This window comes from Neomonachus schauinslandi, chromosome 4 (assembly GCF_002201575.2).
Source record: "Neomonachus schauinslandi chromosome 4, ASM220157v2, whole genome shotgun sequence".
NCBI classification, from domain to species: domain Eukaryota; kingdom Metazoa; phylum Chordata; class Mammalia; order Carnivora; family Phocidae; genus Neomonachus; species Neomonachus schauinslandi.
In genome coordinates, this window is record NC_058406.1 from 167,726,241 (window position 1) to 167,749,106 (window position 22,866).

At 39.7% G+C, this 22,866-nt stretch overlaps 1 protein-coding gene across 1 annotated transcript in view; it reads left to right on the top strand.

Annotated features, from left to right (window-relative positions):
* COLEC10 (collectin subfamily member 10) overlaps positions 1–22,568 on the top strand; it is a 36,237-nt gene extending 13,669 nt beyond the window's left edge. Inside the window, exons 2-6 of the mRNA XM_021688591.1 lie at positions 8,631–8,702; positions 10,365–10,436; positions 18,427–18,480; positions 20,215–20,310; positions 22,177–22,568. Coding sequence (XP_021544266.1) covers positions 8,631–8,702; positions 10,365–10,436; positions 18,427–18,480; positions 20,215–20,310; positions 22,177–22,568 — 686 coding nt within the window. The remainder of the gene's footprint in view (positions 1–8,630; positions 8,703–10,364; positions 10,437–18,426; positions 18,481–20,214; positions 20,311–22,176) is intronic.
* Positions 22,569–22,866: the final 298 nt, after the last annotated feature.

Genomic DNA, 22,866 nt, shown 5'->3' on the forward strand with positions numbered 1-22,866 from the left:
TGAATAAACAAGTTGAACAGGCATAGAAGGTTATGCAAGTCAATGTCAGAAAATAACACCAGAAAGTTCCATTGATGCCAGTCTGTGAAAATCCAAACTCTAGACTAACTAGTTTGGACTTGGCCTATAAACACAGAGGAACTGCTGAAATGTTTTGAATGGGAGAGTTTTGTAATGAAAATGTGATTTTTATAAAGATTCGTCTGCAAGATGGCTTGAAAAAGTGAAGCTCAGATCTAAGGAAACTAATATTTCAACAATTATTCATTGAACAGACACTATTCTAGGCACTTGGAGTCACCAGTGAATAAAACACCATGAAGACCATTTAGGGACCACCTGCAAGGAATGGGGGTTAGAGTATTAGCACAGGGAAAGGTAGAATAATGGCAGCAGGGTTGGAGGAAAAAGAAAGAACGCATGTGAGAAAAAGTAAGAATCAAGGTGGGAATTCAGAAGGAGGAAGTGCCAAAACCCATTTGGGGACTGAGCCTGGCAGATGAGAGCATGGCGGTGACATTGGGAGAGATGGGCAAGTAAGAGGAGGAAACAAAAGCATGGGGTGGAGGGAACAGTAGCGCCAGGCTGGCTGCCTTCCTAGGTTACGAGCCATCACACAGACCTCTCGGCTGCCTCAAGTCCATTCATTAATCAGCCATTTGTGAGAATAACATTTTAATCAATGACTAATTTATTTGGCTGTATTGTCATTAAGCTCACATTTATCGATCTTCACTTTAAGGGTGTTATTCCTTTCCTTTTGAAAACCTTCTGAGTGGCTGTGCCAAGTGCTAAGGATATAAAGGAAATAGTGTATCCTCCCTGACTTTTCCCAGAATCTGACAGGGTGTGGTGGATGCTACGAAGTACAAGGGCTGTTCCCTTCAGGGAATGAGACTCTCCTGATGCTTAGGGAGATGGCAGCAGCAGCAAGAAAGTCTGCACTGAGCAGACTCCTGGGGAGAGGAGGTGACATGTGAGCCAAACCCATGCATAGGATGCATGGTTTGGATGGAAGATAAAAATCCACACGAACTTTTTTTGATGAGAACGTTTTAGTACCAGCCTGCCCTCATCTAATGACAAATTTGTATTTTAGCTTATTTTCTTTTTCACTTACCTGAAGATATAAATTTATTCTGGTGGAGCCCAATGCAAGGGATCCCATTTACTTCTTCCTGAGAAAGACCAGGGAAGAGTTTCAGGTATGAGCAGGTAGAGGCAGGTATTTTGTCCTTCACACTTCCATAACAGCTGCTCTCCCAGCATTTATCCCAGTAATTATAAGCTTACGTGCCCATCCTCTCCTGAGGTTTCCATCTCCTCAGAGGAAGGCCCTTATTTTCCTGATCTGTGTCTAGTAGTTATATTAGTAAGGAAACGTGTTTGCAGGTGAGAGAAACCAAATACAAACCAAGCTTATACTGGTTAATCAAACAAGCAAAGAGAGGAGAGAAGGGGCATGTTTAGTCTCATGTGACAGGGAGGGACTCAAGCTGTGCTACATCCGGTCTGGAGTCAGGTGCTCAGGACTCAGCCTCCGTACCTTGGTTCAGCTTTCCTCGATAATGACTTCATTTTAAAGAAGGTTCTCCCTTCATGGTGGTAAAACAGATTCTGACACTCCAATAATAGTCTGTCTTCTCTGCAACCCTTGCAGAAAGAGCAAGTCTCCATTTTCGGAAGTTGTAACTGCTTGAGTTATTGAGGAGGCTTATCTACAAATCGAGACTCACTGGCTCTTGTTGGGTCCCATGCCCACTGCTGAGCCAATCACTGTGGGTTAGGTTCAAACCACATGGACTAAGAATAAGCAAGTGTGGTTTCCTATGGAAATTTGTGGAGCTGTTACCAGAAGCACAGATCGAGGATACCAGGAAGGTGAAACCTGTAGGTTCCCACTATACACTTAATATTTAGTGGATCAATAAGGGCAAACTCAATGCACAGGGATCCTCTGTGAGCTCTTCCATCCATAATATCATCTAATCTTCAAGCAATCCCATAAGAAAAGTGTTAACTACCTCAATTTTCTAGTTTAGGAAACAGAAGCAGAGAGAGAACATATTTAGTATAATATTAAAGAGCTCTTAAGTGGCGATGTAGGATTTGAGCCCGGGTCTCTGGGACTATGAATTAGTTTGCTAGGGCTGCCATAACAAAATACCACAAACTGGGTGGCTTAAACAACAGGAACTCATTGTCTTGCAGTTCTGGAGGCTGGAAGTCCAAGGTCAAGGAGTCAACAGATTTGGTCTCTTTTTGCTAAGACCTCTCTCCTTGGCTTGCACACGGCTGCCTTCTCACTGTGTCCTTACATGGCCTTTTCAGGGATTAGTACATTCATCCCTGGCATCCTTTTGTGTGTCCAAATTTCCTCCTCTCATAAGGACACCAGACGGATTGGATCAGGATTGTCCGAACAGCCAGAATTTAACTTAATCACCTCTTTAAAGGCCTTCTGTCTAAATACAGTTACATTCTGAAGTACTGGGAGTAGGGCTTCAACGTATGAATTTTGGGGGTGAAGAAACAATCCAGCCCATGACAGACTATAAAGCTCCTGTTCTGCCCATAGCACCAACTTTCCAAAGACCTGTGTTTCCAAAGGCTGAAACCCTTGGCAAACTGCATCTTGGTTAAGAGCTGCTTTCTTCCACATAAGATTCTCCCTTGGACAGCTTTTCTCCTTAGAGGCAGGCAGTTTCCTACTGACTAAAATGAACTTGGTTCTTTTGTAACCATATCCCTGCTCTAGGACTAAAATAAACATTTTGCAAATGCTTTAAATGTATTAGGAAAGGTGTTGTTTTATAAGGATGGTCTTATTTCATATACACTCCTCATAACTGGGTGAGGTAGTGTTAGGGAAGAGCCTCAGAAAATCTCTTAGATGACCCCTGCCCCACTGTCATAGAAAGATTTTTTTTCTATTCATAGAACATAGTGTTTATTATTATGTTGTTGTTGTTGTTAAGCCAGGTTAGCCAAGGTCTTGTCTCCCTTGACCACAGATCAGTTGCCTCATGGCAATGAAGATGCAAAGTAATGTCTACAAATCATTCTTCTTTTGGAAACCATGCCTGCTCATTTTTTATGCTTTCATTAAAATAAATATGAAGAAAAACCCCTCAGTGTCTCAAATGAGGAAAGAGAGCCATGATGAAATCTCACCACGGGCCTGTAATCTCTCCCCAGTTTATGACCACTGCTATCTTTAAGGGTCAGTGACCCATGCTTGCAGATGCCTGGTTTTAAATTACAGATCACCTTCTCCTGCTGGCTCCTGTCAACCAAGTGCTTGGCACCAGTTCTAGGGTATAAGACCCTTGGAGAGCTGAAAAATCCCACCTTTGGGGAATGGGCAGGAGCAATCCAGGTAAGACTACACATTACCTGGCAGTACATTTGACAGGGAAAAAAGGAAATAAGCAAACTTTTTATTGATTTCTTCCTCTACCAGCAATTTCCACCACAAAACTATCAAAATAAATCAAAGTACCATGTGTCTCATAGTAAGCAAGTAGCCCTCAATTTGGGAGACTAAACAGGTAGGTCCTCTTTTATTTCCATTTACAGATAAAACAGGAACTTTGAAAGGTTAAATACCACACCTAAGTTCACAGAGCTGGAAAGGGATATAATGAGGAATTGAATTCAGGACCTGTAAGAACAAAGCCCATGGATTTCACCAATATATCACCCCAGCTTCACAGAAACTGCAGTTTTCTATGACTGACCAATGGACATGTGTCTTCTTCCAGCCACTCTGGTCATGACAGCTTCTTGATTTATTAGTAGTCCTTCCAGAAGAAAAAATGGAATTTTTGTCATAATTTGTATTCACTGAACCCAGGTTTACTCCTCTGAATGTCTGCTCCTTTTTCTAAGGGCTCACTCCTTTTTATGAGTTTATATACAGCAAAGTAGTATGGGCTCAAGATGAACAAGGTCACAGAGCTCTATAAAGGTGACTTTAGCAAATCCCCATAGCCAAGTCGAACTTAAGATTGGCATAATGATATTATGTGTACATAGGAGAATGTTCTTACCTTTTAGAGATTTGCTGAAGTATTTATGGAAGATATGTCATCGTGTCTGTAATTTACTTTTTTAAAAAGTCAGTAAAAATACATGGATGAAGCAATGGCAACATGTTAATTGTTATGTCTCAGTAATGGGTATACATTTATTTCTATTTATCTTTAATTGTGTGAAAATTTACTTAGTGTACATAGTCAAGTACAAAAGTAAGTGATGATTATAGGATAAGGATTGAGGTAGTGAATACAAAGGAAGGTTAAAAAAAGATGTCTTTTCTGGTGATGATGATGATGATGATGATGATCATTCTTATACCTCCTTTCTGTTCTGATTAAAAGAAGAACAGATAACCTTACCAAGCACCAGGCACTGTGCGGAACACTTTTCATGCATTGTCCCCATTAGGCCACAACAATCCTATGAAGTGATGATTATTTTTTCTCCATTTAATGGATGAAACGGAGACTCAGAAAAATGATATAACTTGCTCCAAAGCCCTCTTCACCAAAGGAGGGCACTCCTTTTGCCTTAGGGAGATCTGTGTGGGAATGACTGAGTTGAAAGAATTCAGGACACGTAGGGAGGTAGGTAAAGGCACAGAGGGACTGATAAAGTAAGTGATGGATAGAAAGCAAACACAGTAGTTCCTAAGGATGGCTTAATATTTCAGTGAAAGGATGATGTTGTGATCAAGGAAGTCAAAGCACTGGGAGATAGTCCATTTTATGACCATACTGATATACCTGGTATGTATGAGCAGTCCAGGGAATAATCGATTTGACTACAGAGCTTTCCAAGAGTGAGAATGCAATAGGCAAGAAGGGGTAGTTAGAGATGGGAAGGATATATTTTAGGGAAGAGTCCTGGCCCCATTAATAAAGCACACCATACCACCCACTCCACTCAATTCTAAGGCTGATCAGGAAAAAGATCACTAACAACTTTTCCCTAGTCCATAAGATTATTTTGGCAGTGAGAAAAATACAGGTCCTGGTGAATTTTCTTTAGTATTTCCAAAATCAATTCACTAATTTTTAATAATTGTTTCCTTTGAGCAGGGGGTACTGACCTGGATTCAGCTATTTCATTTCAAACTAGAATTTAATTTTAAAAGACTTTTTGCTTGTTGGGAAAAAAAAAAAACTTTACCTAAGAAAAATTGGTCAACTGTGTGCTCTGCTGGAATTCTGCTGGAAAGATTATCACAGCAAGCTGGTGGCCTAGGGGGGCCGAAACAAATCATTTTTGTAAAATTGAAATGAGTTCATTTCAACTGATAGCTTTTCATTTAATTTTAAAATGTAAGTAGCTATTTTTAAAAGAAAAAAAGAAAGTCTAAATTGCACTACTAACCCAATGAAATATTGCCAAGAGGATGAAAGCAGACAACTGTGAACCATGTGGAGGATCCTTTCCAAAAGCTTGCATATATACCTCTCTTCTGTTCTCATTAAAGCAAGTCCCAAAGATCAAATGATCCCGGGATACAAGCTGAAGGCAAGGGCACAAGTTGTTTACTTCATCTCTACCAGAAGCCTGCTCACCACCAGGTTAGGAGGCAGGCACACAAGTCAGAAGAATAATCCTATTTTCACCCTCCCAGGTCTCCATCAGGAGCCACCAGGGAGCAGTAGATGACTAACTCACTCATCTGGCTGCTTTCAGTTAGATACTTGCTTGAAAATGAATGAGAAAACTCATGGGGGGGGGCAGAAGGAGGAGAAATAATGGCACCAATAGTTCACATTCATGTGGTTTCATGATTCACAAAGTGCTTCACATATATGCCTATGTTTGATCTTGCCCTTTAGTGAGCAGGACATACATCTTTGGTCCCATCATACAGAAGAGCAATCCCAGACCCAGAAATGAATTTATTCCCAATCATCTAGTTTGTTTAGAGCAAGGGCTTTGAAGGCAAATGCCCTGGTTTGAATCCTGGCTTTATTACCTGCAAGCTATGCGACGCTGGGAAATTACTTAACCCTTCTTTGACCCATTTCCTCGTCTGTAAAGTGGAGCTAAGAATAGTATTCTTCTCAAAGGTTGTTGAAGAGACCAAATGACAGAATGCATATCAAGGACTAGGAACCCCTTTGGCACATAGTATTCAATAAACACTACCATTACATTTGTAAAATGTTTTATGGCTCACAAGATATATCCAGTTCAACTATATTTATTAAACATCAGAGCCAAACACTGTGTCAAATGATGGGGATGCTAGAATAAATCACCCATGACCGCAGCCATTCCACAGGTGACAGATGAGTATAAGGAACAGAACCGAAAAATGGGCTTCCTCCTTTGGTAGGTGTTATTAGTTCAATTTGCAGGAGGGGAAAATGAGGCTCAGAAAGGGAAGTCACATATCCAACTTTCTCCAGATAATGAGTGGTCAAGCTGAGAAAGACCAGATCTGTCTTACTTCAAAGCCAATAAGCTCTATCACTGACTTTTGAAGGTTTGCTCAACCCATCAGTGACTAACATGATGTGAAAATCCAGGGCTCCTGATTTGTAGTCCAGAACACTTCTCTTTTCTTTTTTTTTTCTTTTTGTAAAGATTTATTTATTTTAGAGAGAGAGTGTGAGCAGGGGGAGGGTCGGGGGAGAGGGAGATAGAATCCCAAGTAGACTCCCTGCTGAGCACAGAGCCCAAGTCGGGGCTCAATCCCAAGACCCTGAGATCATGACCTGAGCAGAAATCAGGAGTCGGATGCTTAACTGACTGAGCCACTCAGGCACCCCCAGGACACTTCTCTTTTTCTTTTTTTTTTTTTAAGATTTTATTTATTTGTTTGTCAGAGAGAAAGAGAGAGCACAAGCAGGGGGAGCGGCAGGCAGAGTAGTAGAGGGAGAAGCAGGCTCCCCGGCGAGCAAGGAGCCCAATGCGGGACTCGATACCAGGACCCTGGGATCATGACCTGAGCCGAAGACAGATGCTTAATGACTGAGTCACCCAGGTGTCCCTCCAGGACACTTTTCATTAAGGCACTCATTCAGTCCTTGACTGGGCAGGTACCAGAGCTAGACCCATCTATGACTAAGATAGTTGCTGCTCACACAGAACTGCTTTGCTTCCCCATTCCTAGCTGTCTTCTGTTCTTAGCTTCCTGGTCTATGCCTACAGTTTGGGGGCTCTCAAGCATGCAGTCAGAGAGTAGTAATTTATAAAGTGTAAATTATCATTTATATATTTTTATGTATTTAGATAATTATATATAAATATATATATTATTTATATATGTATCACACATCAATATACATATTTGTACATGTACATGCTTCCAGAACTGGCCAAATTCTCCAGCAAAAATAAATATTTGTCACACCAGATGTTTTATATACACACACACTCCCACATGCGTGTATATATATACACATATAATGTATACAAATATATATATACACACCCACAATGGAATATTACTCAGCCATAAAAAAGAATGAGAGCTCACCTTTTGCAACAACATGGATGGACCTAGAGTGTATTATGTTAAATAAGTCAGTCAGACAGACAAATACCATATGATTTTACTTGTACATAGAATCTAAAAAACAAAATAAACAAACAAATAAACAAAAAGTAGAAACAGACCCATAAATACAAAGAACTTGCTGGTGGTTGCCAGAGGGGAGGGAGGTGGAGAGATGGGTAAAATGGGTGAAGGGGATTAGAAGGTAAAGGTTTCCAGTTATGAAATGAGTAAATCACAGAGATGAAAGACACAGCATAGGGAATATAACTGATGCTATTGTAATAGCATTGTATGATGACAGATGGTGGCTACACAATCTATAGACTTTTCAGATCAGTATGTTGTAACCTGAAACTAATGTACTATTGTCAACTACACTTCAATTAAAAAAAAAAAAGATTTGTTAAACCAAATAAAGTTCTCAGGAAATCACCAGCAAAGATATTTCTTTAAACATAATAGGTTTGCAAATTTGGGAATTTCTTGTGGAAAATTTGAAACTGCACCCCCACCCCATACACTGAGGGCAAGGGGAGACCAAGGAAAGAGGCAGACCAATCCAGATTGGTAGGTGGTGGTGTTAATAAGCAAGGGAAGTTACAGATGAGGCTTGTCTTCGGTGGTGGTAAGATGAGGTCTCCACACCCGTATGCCAGAATCTCAAAAGTTCATATAGAACTTATCAGGGTTCAGTCACATATACCAGCCAGATGGTCTCAACAACACCTCACCTGCTCAAGGCTGCATCCTTGAAATGGTTCCCACTGTGGGAATGGTGGACAGCTCATACATTTCAAGACAAGGGAAGGGGTGAAGAGCTTTTGATCGGTTGCCCAGGTCTAGTTCAGAGGTCACTGGGCAGTCACATCCTCTTAATGGATCTCTCCCAACAATCTGGAGAAAAGTGAAAGACAAAAGATCCTGGAAGTGTCCTCTCTTTCCCTGAGTGTCCAGTTCATGTGCACCTGTATACATAGTCACATCAGAGTTATAGGGCAAGCACTGGGCTGAGGAATGGATTCCAACCATGTTCACCACTATATCCTGGGGAGGATGTGCTATGTTATTATCTGAGCTGCTCCACTCTCATTTTCCATTTCAAAAGGAGATGATGGTGAAAAGGGAGATCCAGGAGAGGAGGGGAAACATGGCAAAGTGGGACGCATGGGGCCAAAAGGTAAGTGCAATGACATGAATTTGACACTCTAATGTTAGAATTGCTTTCCTCTCTCTACTGGCCTTGCCCTGGAAATTGGCAGCTTTCCTAACACTCTCTGTCCAAAGATGAATGACATGTATTTCAGACATGAATTTACTCACCACCAGAGAGCTCCTATGACACTGACTGTCCCCAAGATTCGACGCATTTCTCAAGCTACCTCCTTAGGGTGGGCAGGAGTGGGACACTCCAGGAGCCTAGAGAGTAGTAGTCTCCAGAAATATCTAAGAAACTGTGAGTTTTAGAAACACAGCTGGGTTGATAGCTGTGTCTTCTCAGAAGCCACTGCTAAGCAACTCATTTTGGCTGGACTAGAGTGTAAGAGAACAATAAGAAGGAACAGAAATAGTTGCCTGATCCATTGACTTATCCATCTATTTCCAAGGTCTGTTAGCAAATGGTGGGGTGGGTGAAGAGCAGAGCAAAGAAGATGAGAATGACACAAAGGCTTTTAGGGAGTGTTTTCACTCACAAAGTCAAGAGCAACCTCCCCAAAATATAGCTTTAGATTGTGATGTGTAAGTGTGTGTCTTTCAAGCACGGGACATAATTCCTGCCAACTGCTACAAGGTGGTGGCCCTAGACCACTGATTTCAAAATCTTTAGTATGTTAAAGAGAAAAAAAGACTCACAGGCCTTTGAGACCTCAGTTTGAGAAATGCTGATTTAAACTCTTCTTATTCTATAAATATGTACAATATTCTTTTTTTAATTAATTAATTTATTTTTATTAACATAAAATGCATTATTTGTTTCAGGGGTACAGGCCCGTGATTCATCAGTCTTATGCAATTCACAGCACTCACAATAGCACATACGCTCCCCAATGTCCATCACCCAGCCACCCCATCCCTCCCACCCCTCCACTCCAGCAACCCTCAGTTTGTTTCCTGAGATTAAGAGTCTCTTATGGTTTGTCATCCTCTCTGGTTTCATCTTGTTTCATTCTTCCCCGCCCCCCTATGATTCTCTGTCTTGTTTCTCAAATTCAGTTGCAAAATTATTATCACAGGGATATAGCTTTATAAAGGGTAAATTTTTTTAGGTCATCATAGAAAAAAACAAAATTGATAACAATTTTGGAGGAACTCAGTTATCCCCGATCATATATATCTATATATATCTCTATATATATTTTAATTAAAACTTGGTGGGACAATCTCTGATGTCCCTTTGATCACTAGGTTTTATGATATGTTCCCTCCCCTTTTTAAAATAGCAAATATAGTCAAATCTTAGGGAGGAAATAGACTCCCAAAATGAAGCCAAAATAGATCTACAGAGGAACAGAATTAGAATAAAATGTAAGAATTCTTCCACTCAGCCCCTTATCTGACCTTTAGATTAAACATCCTCTGCTATAGACCTTTTAGAAATATCGTGTTGGTAAGCATTTCAGTATCACTGGGTCCAGGATTTTCATACTTACCCACATTTAGTTTTAATACATACACTATAATGTGATTAAAGTAGATAAGGAAGCACAAGATATATGTCACATACCACAGATAGAAGAGTACACTTTTTGGTATTTCCTTCAAGTGACTATCATGCATTAGCCACATCTTCAAGGGGAGTATAAAACCTTAGGATATAAAGATGACATGCTTTGCTTTTCAGGAATTAAGGGGGAGCTGGGTGATGCAGGAGACCAGGGCAACATTGGCAAGACTGGGCCCATTGGTAAGAAGGGTAAGCTGCATTTTCCTTTTCTCCAGTGGCAATTTGAAGCAAATCATACATAACCTTGATATATTCTGAAATGTTCTGTATCATGAAAATGATCCCTTTTCTTTCTTTTAAAATAGGAGTTTTTCTCTTTCTTCGTATCTTAGCTGTTCCTTTCATATATAAACAATGTGTCTAAAAAATAAAGGCCTTGAACAAGATTAAACAGAAATTCAGGGACACAATCAAACATAAAGTTTTGGTACTTTCTGTATTGAACTATACATCCTAGAATCTGTTGGTTGTAATCCTTGATACAACTAAAATGGGTATCAAGACCATGAAGCATGTTCAGTGGTAGAAAACAATTATTAAAATTCAAGGCAGCAAAGGATAGTAGAAATTTCTTTCTTCTTTCTTTCTTTCTTTCTTTTCTTTTTCTTCCTTCCTTCCTTCCTTCCTTCCTTCCTTCCTTCCTTTCTTTCTTCTTTTTTTTTTTAAAGATTTTTAAAAAAATTTTATTTATTTGAGAGATAGAGAGAGTGAGAGAGGGAACACAAGCAGGGGGAGTGGGAGAGGGAGAAGCAGGCTTCCCACTGAGCAGGGAGCCCAATGCAGGGCTCGATTCCAGGACCCTGGGATCATGACCTGAGCCGAAGGCAGACGCTTAATGACTGAGCCACCCAGGCGTCTTTCTTTCTTTCTTTCTTTTTTCTTTCTTTCTTTCTTTCTTTTTCAGATTTTATTTATTTGAGAGAAAGAGAGCGAAACAGAGCAGGAAGGAGGGGCAGAGGGAGAGAGAGAATCTCAAGCAGATTCCCCGCTGAGCATGGAGCCTGACTTGCGGCTTGATCTAATGACCCTGAGACCATGGCCTGAGTTGAAATCAAGAACCAGACACTCAACTGACTGAGCCACTCAGGCACCCCCATATAATTTTCTTTCTTAAACTGAGTGAAATAATGAGGATTCTGCATCTGGGATTTATTAACAGATTAGAAACTTTAAGTATATATATTCATACTCTTTTGTGTTCTGTCCTGTCCCAATCCTTCACAAAATTACTGCTTTTCTATTATAAAACAGAGGTGACCTCCTCTTTATTATCTAAGCACTCCTGCAACTTATCTTCTCATAAAGCTCCACAATGATAGCAGGTTCCAATGGCTCCTGATGGTCAGCAGTTCATACTGGCATTGTCCCACTTGGTTTGAAGATACAAAGCCTAATGAGAATGCAGTTTTATTGCAAGGAACTCATAGACTATTTAGGAAGATAGGACATAGGACTTTCTCAGAAAGAATTAGAATACTGAGTAACTAAATGACTACTATAGGAACCATGTGGGAGAGTAAGGCCAGATTGATATAAAGACCTGAGCTAGGTCTTGAAGAACAGTGACATGTTTATGGAAACGGGGGGAAAGTCCTTTGAGGGATGGCAAGAGATACTTGTGCAAAGGTACAGAGCTGAGGAAACTCAGTGCCACAGGTAACAGAAGTATGCAGCCTTGAGGTGTACCCTGCAGCTTTCCTTCCTTACATGCCCGAGCAACTGTATGATCAGGCGTGTGCCTCCCATTACCCACAGTGTGTTCTTGGGCAGGTTGATTGGTGCAGTATAAGCTGACGCTGTGGCCCCTCACTTCTCATCCCATAGCTTGGTATTTCCTCTCTCCCTGTCCTTTTCCAACTTATTCCTTTGAGATTTTTCCTTCTGCCTGCATTTGAGGGCGGGGACAGTGTAGTACCACTGAAAAGAAGTTGCTATGCTTATTTCTGATTCCATGACCTATAGCGTATGTTCACCTGTGATTGAAATTCTCATAGCTGGGGAAGAGCTAGATGGACTCCTCATAGATGTTGACTCTTTCCGTAGTATGGATTTTGGGTGGTTTTACCATGAAGTTAATGAAGCTTTGGCTTCAGAGCCCCCCACTTATTGGTGTTCTTCCCAAGACCCTGAGAGGAGCCTTATCAGTGCACATGGCCATGTCTTGGTAGAGTTTGTAAAGTAAGGCATTTTATCCTCAACTGGTTAAAAGAGTGCCTCTCAACATTTTTTTAAAAAAAACTATTTCCTCCTTAACCAGCCTTTTTAGACATATTGCCTCCCAACCAGCTTTTTAGATATATTTTTTTCTAATTGCCCTCCCCTATGAAATTTTAATACCACCTATGGACTATATATCTGTTATGCGTTGTATGTCTATTTTTTTTTAAAGATTTTATTTATTTATTTGAGAGAGAGAATGAGAGACAGAGAGCATGAGAGGCAGGAGGGTCAGAGGGAGAAGCAGACTCCCCGCCGAGCAGGGAGCCCAATGCGGAACTTGATCCCGGGACTCCAGGATCATGACCTGAGCCGAAGGCAGTCGCCCAACCAAGCCACCCAGGCGCCCTGCATTGTATGTCTATTTGGCTTCATGTATAAAAGAGAGTAAGATTTTTCACCCCCCTTGAACCAACTTTCATATCCTTGAGCCGATATTGTCCTCATTGAGAATGCACAGCTTAACGCTACTGTATCCTTCTGCTCCAGCTTCCCTCTGTCAGACTTCTCTTTGTATCAGCTGGTTATGGGAGTGGACACAAGTATTTTGGGAGCTCATCAGGAGGAACTTGAGTGGGGGAAGCATTTAGTTTGGACTTGCATGGGATAGGCTTACATTGTTTGCAGTTACTTCCGTGTATAGTTATTGCTAATAATTTCAATCTAAGACTAGTTTCCAAGAATATGCTTACCACTTATTGTGCAGATCTATCCAAAGTCATGGTGAAAAAGTGCAGGGGCAGAGATCAGATCCTCACAGGAATGTGTCTTGGGGCATCCAGCACAAGAAATGTGTGAGTTGTGGAAAAGAAACAATGTTTGAAATGTACAGGGTCAGAGCTAGGCTATGGAAAATGTTTCCAAATCCAACAGCTCATATATGAAAAAGAAGTTAGAGAAGGATTCTCAAATTTGAAAATATTCTTAATTTACATAAATCAATACCCAGTTTTAAAGGTGAAAGAAATTTCTTACACCATTAATAATAAAACAAAATTCAGATTTCTGCATATAAGCTGTGAGAAATTCACTTGCATTAATCCTTCTGTTAAGAATGACTACCTGAGTCAAAAAAAAAAAAAAAAAAGGCAAAAAAAAAGAAAAAGCAGATACAAATTTGAAGGCCCAGGAGAGCTACCAAATTGAATAGGACTTTAGGGGCCTGATCCAGAGAAGAGAACCCCACTAAGGTGAGCTATGCATTCTGTACTATTTTTCCTTTCAAGTCATTCACCAATTCATAAGCAAGGCAGCGCTATGAGACTGAGAAGCTCAAGCAGAAAGTTGCTCAAACTGAACTGGTATTCAAGGCCTGCCAAAGAAGAGTGACCCAGGAAAAATGCCACTCTTTTTCACTTCAAAAATAAACATTTTCAGTTAGGCCTCCAGAAATTCTGAAAAACATTTAATTAAACATACACCCTTTCATGTTTCAAAACATAATAGCAAGCTAGACACAGAGGGTACCATACTTAATATGAAAAGGAATATCAACAACAGCAATAGAAACCTATTAAAAATAATACTCAATAATGAAATCTTGACCACTTCTCTCCTGGGGTTGGGAATGACATGAGCACAGCCCTCATCAACAGTTTTAACCAACATCATAGCAGAGGTTCTAGCTAGAGAAAAATTGCAAGAACAGGAGATAAGAATCACAATAATTGGAAACAAAGAAATAAAAGTGTCATTATTTGCAGATGATGTGAGTGTATATCCAGAAAATACAAATGAATCTACAGATTAACTATTTGTATTAAGTTTTTTACACAGTTTAGCTGTACAAAATCAATTTTGTTTCTATATACCAGAAACCGTTAAAAATGAAATTAAAAAGATGCCACTAATTACAGCATCAAAATTATTAAGTTTCTAGAAATAAAGCTAAAAAGGAAGGTGTCTAAGCCTTCTACAACAAACAAGACATAATGATAATGAGAGAAATTAAAAAATGTTTAAGAAAATGGTGGCAAAACTACATTCATAGATTGGAAGGCTCAATAAGGTTAGGATGATCAATATGGTTAACATGACCCCCAAATTTATGTGTAGATCAATGCTATCTCAATCAACAGCCCAGAAGTAGCTCTCTTGGAATTTAACAAGCCAATTCAAAATGTATATGGAAATGATAACCTTGAAAAAAAAGAAAAACAAAGCTGGAAGGCTGAATTTAAACATTTGTTTTAAAGCTACAATCATTAAGATAGTGTTAATTTATGCAGAGACAGATAAATACATCAATGAAAGGGAATGGAACATGCAGGAAGACTCCTAAATTTGGTTATGCAAAGTTGATGTTACTTTGCAATGGGAAATGATGTACTTATCAATAAGTAGTGCTAGATCAATTGCATATTCATGAATGCAGCCAAACATATGCAGCCCACAAGTATGAAAACGGAATTATAGAGGTACAAATTTATTCATTAAAATGTTATGATTCTTAGTGAATTTTGTAATGTGGTGTCTAATTTTAAAATTCAGTGATTTACTTTTGTTTCTTTTCTTATGAGTATTCATTTTTATACCACTTCTCCATTTGTAATTGGAATAATTTTTCTTAAAGAGGGCTCCTCAAATTGCATAAGTTCAGATAAAATGCATCGTGGAGATCCACGATGTGGAGATCCCTGGCTGTACCAGCTTCATGTAACAACTGGTTAAGGGATGGAAAGATGTAGCCAGAAAGTGGGATGCTGGACTTCTAAGATTTCTGAGATGTAGCCATGTTCCATGTAGTTGAGATCCCAAGTATCACCCTGGAGATGAGCAGAAGTGTGAGGGGGAGGAGGAGTTACTCTCATGAACACGTCCAGAATTCAAGAAGTTCATTTTTCAATTGAGAAGATGACATTATCTAATTTATCCTCCTTAACAATCTTCTGATTCTAGGCACCATTATTTCCAATGAAAAAATGAAGAAATAGAGGCTTAGAGAAATTAAGCTAGTAAATGACAGAGCCAGGATGCAAGCCGTGGTTTTTCGGACTGCCATGGTTGTTCACACTACCACAGCGCCTTGACTTTCCCATCTGTTAAAAAAGGAATGAAATTCATGTGAAAATACTGGAAAGTAGTTGCAGTGCTTACATCTTGTCAGACAAAAAAGCCATTTATCAATTCAAAAATCTGTTTTCCACACTATTAAGATCCAGCTGAAGGCTCTTGCTTCAGAGAACATCTTCTCTGCTCTGATCCACAGCCATTTTTGCCAAATACCTGGCAGGAACTTCCTTTATTTCACTCTGTGAGTAGGTAAGAGTGATAGTGTCCCATTTCCTTGGTTTCTGATGTGTGCTTTGTTTTCCTTAAAACCCCCATTATTTTTATAAAACAAATACTCCATTTAGGCTTCTTTGATGTTCACCATTGGGTTTAGCCCAGAACTAGGATCACAGCAGGACTAGAATCAACTTTCAGCCCACATTGAATTAAAAGGGATCCACATTTAAAGAAAACACACTATTTTCAAAAGATAAAATATTAATCTATATTCATATGATTTTTTAAGTCCATCTAGTTTCTGGTGGTGACAAGGACTTCGCATTCCTTTCAACTACTGATAACATTTTTTTAATACTTTGCTTTCATTCATTAAATCATTGGTTCACTCATTTGGAAACACCATGAACTGGGGAGCCAGAAATTGTTGGGTTTCGATACCAGGACTGCCACTGAATTGCTAGATGTGCTTGAACAAGTTATGTTGCCTCTATGATCCTCCATTATCTCCACTGTAGAATAAAGATAATGATAATAACTAACTCATAGGATTTAATTTGATAATATCTATAAATAATATGATAATATCTATAAAGTATCTGGAAGAGTACTTAGCAAATGTATATTTCCTTTCTTCCCATTAATATATTCTCAAAATCTATTTTCATCTTTAACAAATTACATATGAGAGAAATTGAGGAATTTGCAGACACAATTTAGATGTGAGCAGATCTATCTTCCTCATCAGGGTGCATGGCATATTTCCATGCTTTTTTCCAACTGTACCTCTGCTGTGCATTGTCCCCTATCTTGCTCCCATCTTCATCTGCTGAAATTTTTCAGAACTAAGTTCCAGTGCTATCTTGCCAGGAGAGGCTTCCTTCCTCCTTCCAGCTGAAGCATTATGTCATTTACCTCCCTCTCAGAATATATTATCTCTGTTCAATATCTCTCTTACAGTTTTTACCACATTCTATTGTCATGGATTTCCACCATTGTCTTATTTCATTCAAGTGCAAGTTCTGAGGCTTCCTCCTACATATTTAAATTGCATTCTGAATGTCAAGGACCTCTCCTTCTGTTTGGGGAGCTCATGAATGTCCACCATCACTGTAAAGAGAAGTGTCCACATGGGTCAATTTGGAAAGGCTCAGTAAATTCTTGGGGCCCTGGCAAGCAGCCTTTCCTGGAAGATCAAGCAATCAGCAGACAGTAATAAAAAGAACAGGTAAGGGGCGCCTGGGTGGCTCAGTCGTTAAGCACCTGCCTTCGGCTCAGGTCATGATCCCAGGATCCTGGGATCGAGCCCCGCATCGGGTTCCCTGCTCAGCAGGAAGCCTGCTTCTCCCTCTCCCACTCCCCCTGCTTGTGTTCCCTCTCTCACTGTGTCTCTCTCTGTCAAATAAATAAATAAAATCTTAAAAAAAAAAAACAGGTAATGAGCAGGCAACATGGGCTACCTTATGGGTTTTAGAGTGCCTCCCATTTTTTCCCCTTTTGCTGGTAAAGGTTGGGGTTAGGCAGAACCTCAATCCTGACTCTGTTTCCCCTCACATTGCCCCCTTGGGTAATATAACTAATTCCCTGGCCTCGCCAAACTCCTATAAAGGTAAGCAAGCCCCCATACTCCTCTAACCTGGATGACCTTCATCCTATATTCATTCCTCCCAAATTCTTTCTTTTTCTTTTTCCAGTTCATAATTGAAGCCTAAACTCTATTTTACTACCATCAGGATCTTCTCTTTTGATTCTCAAGAACTTCAGCCAAACATTTCCTCTTGGAAATCAAAAGCTTTTGCTTTCAATTATTGTGTCTGATGTAGGCTTCAAGGGCTTATTTTGAAGTTGAAAAAAAAAATCAACATTTTTTTCTCTCTGCTTTAATAATCCTGATTCTCTGAGAATTATTTTGTGGATGTCTCTGACTGAATAAGAAAATGGCCACATACAAAGCAGAGCAGAGGGGAAAATTATCAAGGTTGATATTTCAGCATAATATATTTGACACAACTTTATATTACAGATATTTGCATACATCACATCTTTTCAAAAAGCATAAACCCCTTCAGGTCAGTTTAATCTTGTCTCTCTTTATATCCTCTCAAAGTGCCAAGCTTTTTGTCTTGCATAGAGTAAGTAATAAATAGTAAATATTTGAATTAAACTAAGCAGTGGGTGTTATACGAAAACAATGGATCGTGGATCACCATATCAGAAACTAATGATGTATTGCATGGTGACTAACATAACATAATAAAATTAAAAAAAAGAAAAAGAAAAAGCACAATATATGTTTTTGAAAATCCAAGGGCAAAGCCATATGGAAGAACATGGGAGCATAATAAATACACAGACACTACAATGTACTAATCAATTAATTCAGATATACAGAACAATGGTACTTTGAAAGTTAAAAGCATGCAGAGAATTGTATTAGCCTTTTTCAGAAGGCCATGTTAGTAGGACATGTGACACAAATTTAAATGTTTCTTTGCCCCCCCATCAGAATTCTACCTTCAATCTAAATAAATTATGACTTGTTTGATTAGTTGTATCTGTGCAGCCAACTCAAAATCGAATTATTTATATAAAACCAGGGAATATTAGTTGGAGATATTGTAAATGAAATTTAAAAACTCTTTCCTATGTTTTTAGGTATGTAAGATATTGTCTGCCAGAAATGATTCCACCATTTTAGTTAATTGTTCCTTTCATGGCTGTTGTTTTTGTTCAGGTGACAAAGGGGAAAAGGGTTTGCCCGGGGTACCAGGAGGAAAAGGCAAAGCAGGTATGACAAGCTCATTTTTCTCTTAAATTTCTAGCGTCATTCCAAATGTATTCATCTTTAAAAATAAATGCATTTTTATGAAAAAACAATAGTCCTCTCAATGCTTAACCTTATTTTGCTTGGGCTAGAGGGAAGGAAAGAAGGGAACTTTCCTCTCTATCTGCTGGTGACTTTCCAAGCCCTGGGGAAGGGAATGATGGCACATTCCATCCTAGTCATGCTTAGTGGGAGGAAGCAAGCCCAGCACATCAGGAAGCAGCCCTCATCGTCCTAGAGCAGAGGAAAACCCACCATGGCCTCAGCAGTTAGGACTGTACCAGTGTGCCCTACATTCCACCAGCATCTCAACCAAACAGGGGACAGCAGTTTGCCCACAGCAAACTGGCCCGATCTGGAAAGACCCCATGGATACAGAATGTGCCTTCAGTGGTCAGGGAGAGTCTCCCTGAGTCCTGAAGGAATTTTATTTCCAGTGCTATGTGCAGGGAAAAAAGTAGATTGCTCTGGGGGAGGTCACAGAGTTGTAGTGAAGACTAATTCTAAGAACTGTTTTAAATTTCTTTTTTTTTTTTTTAAGATTTCATTTATTTATTTGACAGAGAGAGACACAGCGAAAGAGGGAACACAAGCAGGGGGAGTGGGAGAGGGAGAAGCAGTCTCACCGCCGAGCAGGGAGCCCAATGTGGGGCTCGATCCCAGGATCCTGGGATCATGACCTGAGCCGAAGGCAGACGCTTAACGACTGAGCCACCCAGGCGCCCCTTAAATTTCTTATATTTAACTGTGAATGTGGATAAATAAAGCCACATATTTTTCCCCCCTTTGGCTAATGAAATTCTTTTTGCTTTTCAACTGCCAAAGAAGAAAGCAAAAGGGACTGATTACATGAAGCAGCCATTAAATAGAAAAAGGGGATCATTTGAATTTCACATCATTTTCTTTACATTTCTTTCTCTGTCACGGTATCAGCAGGTAGTTGAAAAGGTAAATGAACAAAGAGGGAATTAATGGCAGAAATTAAAATCAGAGTTAATCCACAAATGGGACAACTGGCCCTTGAAATTATAAGTTGAATCTATTCACAAGACTTCAACTTAGTCCTTGAAACATTCAAGGATCATTCAAGCTGTACTTGAAATGGATAATCAGAATTATCATTTGGTTTCATCATGAAAGTTTTCTCCTGTCTTGGGAGAGTTGTGTGGCCAGTGAGCAATGCAATTAAGAGAAGAGGAGACTGGCTAGAAATTTGTTTTAAGAAAGCTGTAAAGATTTTATTTTGAAATTGGATGGACACATTCTGTGTTCAACAAAAATGCCAAATGGTCCACAGTATGTGTGCAGGGGTTGGCCATATTTATTCTTCTCTTTAAAAACCTGGTTTAGAGCTATGTTTTAACCCATCCAAAATACTTAAAAAGGTATTTTGTAAATTCCTGAAGACAATGTAATGTAGAAGCCTTGTTTTAAGTAAAAGACTAAAAGTATTAGCCTTTTTCAGAAGGCCATGTTAGTAGGACACGTGACACAAATTTAAATGTTTCTTTGCCCCCCCATCAGAATTCTACCTTCAATCTAAATAAATTATGACTTGTTTGATTAGTTGTATCTGTGCAGCCAACTCAATATAGCCAGACTAGGAAAAGATAGTAAAGATTGAGAAGAGAGCAACTGCCCTTTCCAACTGATCTTTATGTGCTCCAACATGAATTCACAGTTTTTGTCATTTAAAAGGCACCGTCTGTGACTGCGGAAGGTACCGGAAAGTTGTTGGACAACTGGATATTAGTGTTGCTCGCCTCAAAACATCTATGAAGTTTGTCAAGAATGGTGAGTATATCGTCTTTTGCCTTGCGCTGTCTACCAATTTAATCTCTTTTGACATTGCAATTCCAGGATTCCTAGTGGGGAATACCTAGGATCAGGCAAAGACCTACTGAGATAGTATCACCAATGTATAGGTGTCTCAAAATGCTAATTATCTCTCAGACTTCAGGGCACTCTGGGACCACCACCTACATATATTCACATGTATCACATTGCCTATGGATAGAAAAAGATACTTTCTGGAGAGAGGGGAATGGAGAAAAGGGTAGAGTTTGGCAAGCCACGCCTTAAGAATAAAAAGGGACAGGAAGAGCCAAACAGAGCTAGCATCTCAGAAAAGAGAAGTAATGGTAAAAGCAATAGCTATTTTCTTGAGTACTTGAATTTATACCCAGGGTGTAGGTATTGTGATTACCCTGAAGCTTAGAGAAATTACCTTGCCCATGGATACAGAGCTAATTAACAGGGGATCAGGGATTTGAATACTGGTTTCACAGATGGCCCTACCCTCAAAACACATCAACAGAACATTATGCGTTTCTCTGAATTGTGCATCTTCCCACATTAGGCATTTTTGTTACCCCTTGCCATTTCCCCATTGTAGTTAGCAGTGAAGCCCTTAAGGTGGCTTAATGTGTTCTCTTCTGAGACAGTATGAATGAAGAATCTATTGTAGTTACAGTTGAAACTGGTCTTCTTTTGTTGTACTTTTATTTATTGTAACCCAGCTATGTTTGTTGTACATTATTAGAAACACACATATGCCATCTTGTGTTCATCTTCGTCTTGTAATACTCTTAATTATAAATCTGGTTATAATTAGTACTGAGACGCTGTCTCTGACATGACTTGGATTCTCATTAAAAAAAAAAAAAACAGACCCTAGAGCTTCCACATAGAGCAACAGTTTTTGACATTTATTGGCGTGGTCACAGATTTCTTAGTAAATTTTGATTTATAGACCCAAAGAAATATATGTAGATGCCCCCAAAGCCTAAAACATATTTAACATATTATGAGCTCAGGATGATTCTGAGTCCCCAATTCTGTCCTGAAGCTTATTCAGTAGCTTAGTACTTCATGTACATGGAGTGAACATGGACAAACTCAATCTATGTACATGTTCATAGCCCAGGAATTCAGCCCAAAGGTGACAAACTTCTATATTATTCCTATGTCCATTCAATAAGCTTTTACCATCCCATGCCCTCTTGCGGGGTCTGAGGCTACAGAGTGGTAAAGACATGGTCATTGTCCCCAAGACATTCATGGTTTAGTACATGAGGCATGCGACCAACAATTACACTAGAATGTGTTGAGTGATACAAAAGAGGAAGAGGAAGAGCTATGGAAACATGGGGGAGTGTGCACAAGAGCCCCATGCCTGTCCAGAGACACTGGAAAGGCTCTTATGGGAGAAAATATTTCCACTGGGATCTAAATGACAAGTAGGAGTTTTCCAGGGAAAGCAGTGAGAAGACTTTCCAGCCATGAAAGTCATGGAAATGGAAAAGAGAAGGGCATGATCTTGGGACTCTAAGTATGGCAAAGCATAAAGTAGGATGGGAAAGTAGCCTGAGAGGAGCTAAGTGGCAACTCATATAACAAACCTTTGTCAAAATAGTCTCTTCTCCACAGTTGTGTGGGAAGTTAAGGAGGAAGGACAGGGAGGACAAATGGCAGGGCCTTGTTTTCCATTTGATAACTACAAAGGTGATAAAAATATCTAACCAGTGCCTACCTCAGACTAGAGACTTGCAAAATAATTGTTGAACACCAAATAAATGAATTTAAATCCAGCAATATTATATACTTGCCTTTTCTCCTTTTGAGATGCTTAATCATGCTCATCTTTTCCTCTCTGCAAAGTCATAGCAGGGATTAGGGAAACTGAGGAGAAATTCTACTACATCGTGCAGGAGGAGAAGAACTATAGGGAATCCCTGACCCACTGCCGGATCCGGGGTGGGATGCTGGCCATGCCAAAGGACGAAGCTGCCAACACACTCATCGCTGACTATGTGGCCAAGAGTGGCTTTTTCCGGGTGTTCATCGGGGTGAATGACCTTGAAAAGGAGGGACAGTATGTGTTCACGGACAACACTCCACTACAGAACTACAGCAACTGGAAAGAGGGGGAGCCTAGTGACCCCTATGGTCACGAGGACTGTGTGGAAATGCTGAGCTCAGGCAGATGGAATGACACAGAGTGCCATCTTACCATGTACTTTGTCTGTGAGTTTGTCAAGAAGAAAAAGTAACTCTGCAGATGCTATACATTCGTTATTTCTCTGTGACTATCATCGCAGTTATTTTTATACATCCTTGTCTTTCTAATTACACCAAATGCATTCTGACTCAAGACAAGTAGAAAATGCTGAACTGAGGTTTGGAATCCCCATTGCCATGGTCTTCTTTGATGATTTTGAACATTTTCATACACAGTATATTATTGAGCCTATAGCTCACCAAGTTACATGGATCCTCAGAGAGAGTTTGAATTACTAGTTGTGCAGGATGTGGTTGTCTATGTGTCAAATGAAATGTTCTCTTGGCATT